Source organism: Mizuhopecten yessoensis, unplaced genomic scaffold (genome assembly GCF_002113885.1).
Source record: "Mizuhopecten yessoensis strain PY_sf001 unplaced genomic scaffold, ASM211388v2 hete_36165344, whole genome shotgun sequence".
NCBI classification, from domain to species: Eukaryota; Metazoa; Mollusca; class Bivalvia; order Pectinida; family Pectinidae; genus Mizuhopecten; species Mizuhopecten yessoensis.
This window is the reverse complement of record NW_018485230.1, coordinates 1-4,546: the sequence shown is the minus strand read 5'-3', so window position 1 is coordinate 4,546 and position 4,546 is coordinate 1. Positions and strand designations below refer to the sequence as shown.

Genomic DNA, 4,546 nt, shown 5'->3' with positions numbered 1-4,546 from the left:
GACCTTAAAAACCACATGGAAAAGGAGCACAAGGAGATTGAGCACACCTACAGAGAGAAACTCTCTAAGATGGAGGAGAGTCATGACAACCAGAAAGTTGAACTATTAAAGAAATTTGAACAAGAAAAGGTTTGTGTGCAAGGTTAAACTTCATTTAACGTCAAGTTTACAAGATTTACTACATATGATCTGTTTCATTCTTGGATGAGAACTAGTCTAAAATAAAGGCAAACTTTGTGACAGGAATGTATCAATAACATGTCTGTCATAAGGACCTCTACAAAAGGATAAGAGATCTGCATTAAATTAAAAACAAATAACAGTTGTCCTATTTGGCAAATATTTTCATGTATTTGCAAAATTAATTTACTTCATATAACAGATAAACTACTTAGATAAATCAATTCAAATCAAATTAGAAATTACCAAGTGCCCTGAATCTGTCAAGTTTATCTTCCATGTGTTTGTTGACAGAGTGATATTTATGAGGAGTGTGAACACATAAAACAAACAGAATTGGCCGCTCGGCAACAGCAGCTCCAGAACTTCTTTGCTAAAGAAAAACAGGACATGATGGACAAACACGAGTACGAGAAGAATTCACTAAATCAGCGATTTGTTGAGGAGAAGGATGCTATGATTAAGAGGTGAGATATTGTAGAAAATGTTGATGTTGTATGTTTACCTTTAGATCTGAAAGTGACATATGAAATCTGTAAATATGTATATCTGCCATTGTCTATGATGAATAACCTCCCAAATGAAGTATATTCAAAGTCTTTCTCCATTAAGATACATTCTGTTGTCTTTATAGTAAAAGAAACACTTAATATCTATTGTATATAATCATACTATAGGTCGTCATACAAATCCAAGGATCTAACTTGCGTGATCAAAGGCTCGCGGGCACCAGTTACAGCATCCTGCTGTCCTTATATAAAATAAAACAAGTGTTTTTGTTGATAACTCACTAAAATTAATAATAAAAAATAATAAAAGGGATGTCTTAATGCTCATTTGAGAATACTTAAGAAACAGTTTTTATCAGTATTATTTTAAAGATCACCCCCAAAAATTCTTCTTGTCAGAAACCAAAAATGAAAACATGTCACATGTATGAACATTACAGTGTCATATGAATTGTGCAGGTTATCATTAGATTTTTTCAAAGGAAATTATCACTCGTGTCAGCTTGGCATGCATACGGGCAAAAAGTTGTAACAATCTGGCTGTTCCAAGTCCAAATTTGCTGTAGATATATCTATTACAAAAAATTATGATAAAAGGATGTTTTTGCAAACTATATGAATATTTATATTGGTCTCAAGCACAAATTGAACTTCATGTACTTATCCCCAGTATATATATTTAAAACAATATACCATTTCCTAATTAACAAGTTTTCTGGATAACTGTTCAGAAGTTGTTACTGGAAGGTAATATGAACATAAAATAAGGTTCTTAAATGGTATCCATTCATGTTAATACCCATCATGTTTGGATTTACATAGTTTTACTATATATTTGACAACATTGTGTTTCCTTCCTCCAGTCTACAAGTAGAGTATGCCCAGGACCTGGAGGTACAAGTGACAGCAGTACAAGAGGACTACGCCCGTGACAAGGCAGAACTTGAGGCCTACATAACAAACCCCAATGAGTCACAGCTTCAGCAGCTGGAACAGGAGAAGGCTGAGCTCGAAGAGAAGCTGTTTGAGCACCAGGAAGAGATGGAACACCGCATTGAGGAGGCAAGGACGAGGCTCAGGGAGGAATTAGAAGCTACCAAGGAGGAGGAAATATTAAAACTTAAGTCTCAATTTGAAAATGAGAGTGCAAAAATGAGAACAGGCATAACTGTGAATAGTCAAAATGATATACATAGGTTAGAAGTTAAATTTGAGGAAGAGAAAACCAAGTTAAGAGTGGATTTTGAATCTGCAAGAGAGGAAGACAAGAGTGAGTTTGATCTTAACATCTTGCAGCAAAGAGAGGAGCTAGAAGCAAGATATAATAAAGAAAGGGAAAACTTGGAGGAAAAGTATGAGGACCAGCTACGGAGGCTGAACGATGAACTACAGGCAAAGATAAAGGAATACGAAAACAGTCTCTCCGAGGTCAGTGTAACTAGGAATGGTGTCTCAAGGTCAATCAAGGTTATGTCAAATCAAGGGTTAGGGTCTTACAGTCAATGAGGGTATCTCAAGGTAAATGGTCAGCCTCAAAGTCACTGATTGCTACCTGAAGGTCAAGGGCCAAGAGTCTGAAATTATTTTGGATGTCTCAAGGACAAAATATCATGGTCAACCATGAGTTCCCAGATAAGGTCAGCTTTTAGTATTATTGCCTGTGAGTATTTTAGGAGTGTTTTAGAGAAATAAAAACATGCATTTCCTGATAGAGGTATGAACAAAAAAATCATGTTTAACATGTACATTTTATGACACTAATAGAAACATCATTTTTGTTCTTGTGTAGGGAGTGGATGCCCTGAAAGGAAAGACAAAGGAGGACTTCTTCAACATTCTGTCTAGTGAGAAGGACTTGATTGCTGTGAGACAGAAGGAGGAGGTGTCTCGGGGTATAGAGAAGGAGAAAGTGGAGCTGGAAGGGCAGTATACCAGTCGCATACAGGAGCTAGGTAATGTCAACCTTACTCCAGTCATTTCATATCAAGCGTTTAGTTTAACTAGATAGTGAAATTGAATTTAATCATTTAAAATTGGATTGTAACAACTGATGTGATTAATCATCATACAAGGTTCCTGTGCTTGAGAAAAAAGGGTGTAGAAAAAATGCCTAATGATGCTGCACTATACATCTGCATGGATAGCCGACAGTAAACAGATTTGGTCAACAAATTTGGTCATTACCAAAAATTTTATTGCTTTCATTCACCCTTGAGATTGTAAAGTCATCCTTTTAGGATTGAGGTGTGAAGAGGAAAAGTGGTGAAGGTTTGAAGCTGGTGATAAGAAATCAGATTTAGTTTGCCATATATAACTGTTTGCCATATATAACTGTCAAAACACTTTGGCTAACTTACAGAGCAAGCCTTTGCCCAGGAGAAGGAGGAGCTGCGAGACAGGTATGAAGGTCAGATTGTGGGACTCCGGAGTCAGCTTGAACGTCTCACTGTGAGGTTAGATGAGGAGAGGGAAGCCATGGAGGAGCGGTTTGAGGAGGAGAGGGAAACGCTCGAGGAGGAGCTGGCTCGTACTATTAAGGAGGAACTAGAGGTGGGTTAAGTCATAACTCAGATTGTTTGAAGATCTCACTCACGACATTGACAGAAGACCTAGAGTAAATGGTCATAATTTCACTGGTTTTTAACTCTCATAGGTCATATCAGGAGAAATTATTAGAGATAATGTTATCATAAAATCTTGCATTATTTTTGTTTGAGGAGGAGGGGGTTAATATTACATGAAAATGTTGTAAGCTCCGGCTAGTTCCTATTTTCATAGGTTTTCATATGAATAGACAGATATCCAGAGAGATCTATAGAGGTGTGTCTAACGTGTATGGGGGGATGGAGGATGGTAAATCTATTCAGTCTCAAAGGGTCGAGGCTCTTTTACACACCCTATATTGAATCCACAATGGATTAGTCTTAAGATTGAGAATAAGTCTCGGTAATATTAAGTTTCATGTTTATAAATAAAAATAAGACTTTCTGCTCATACCAATCAAGAAAAGGTTATACTACATTCATAAAAATTTAGTTAGATCAGTTCATATCCAAAATAGTAACTTACATTTGGTCATTTTCATTAAGAATAAGTTATATTTGGTATAATCTATGAATAAAATTATAATTGGTCCTATCTTTTCACCAAGTTTGATTTGAGATCTGAGTCAATGTATCTTTTAAAGACTTGTATTACTATTCTGTTAAGAAGAGTAACAAAAACAAACTAAAGTGTACAGTTAAATTTTTGTAAATATGAATTGTGAGTTTTAACATTATTTTTGGAAACAAAACAGAAACACAAAGTGCGACAGAGTACCAGGTTTGAGGTAAATTGTGTCTTGTTATATAACGTGGCCCCTATTGTATACCCACACAAAATCTAACCTAGACACACACAATGTTATATCAATGGTACTGATGTATCAAACACACAAACACACTTCACGGTTTGGATTGTTCGTGAACACAATGCACTTTCAGGAATACTTTATTGTATTTGACGGGGCAAATATATAAATATTTCATTATTCTCGTCTTGAATTTATTTGATAAACTGTTTTTAAGAAAAAAACATAATTGTGAAGAAATGTGATTAATTTTGTAATTATTTCTCTGATAATCAAGATATCGGTGGTAGGCATTGGCAAGAAATTCTTCGTGCGGACGGCACGAGTGAACCAGTCAAAGGTAGAGAGACCTGTGCTGTTGTACCAGGGCTTTTGTTTCTGCTTGTGATAGCTGGTATCAACACCACGTATTAGGTGTGGCATTGAATGCGGTTCTTTTGCTGCGAGCGAAGTTATAATACTGTTGTGTTGTAACATACAAATGAAACATTGGATAAGTTGGTTA

At 35.9% G+C, this 4,546-nt stretch overlaps 1 protein-coding gene across 1 annotated transcript; it reads left to right on the top strand.

The window, feature by feature from the left end:
* Window positions 1-6: 6 nt before the first annotated feature.
* On the top strand, window positions 7-4,401 carry LOC110444717 (putative protein tag-278; the record flags this gene model as incomplete). Its single annotated transcript, XM_021489081.1, has 6 exons — window positions 7-129; window positions 475-647; window positions 1,553-2,117; window positions 2,479-2,641; window positions 3,049-3,239; window positions 4,319-4,401. Coding segments are annotated over exons 1-6 (1,289 nt in total), but the record flags the coding sequence as incomplete, so codon positions are not given.
* Between the last annotated feature and the right edge of the window lie 145 nt (window positions 4,402-4,546).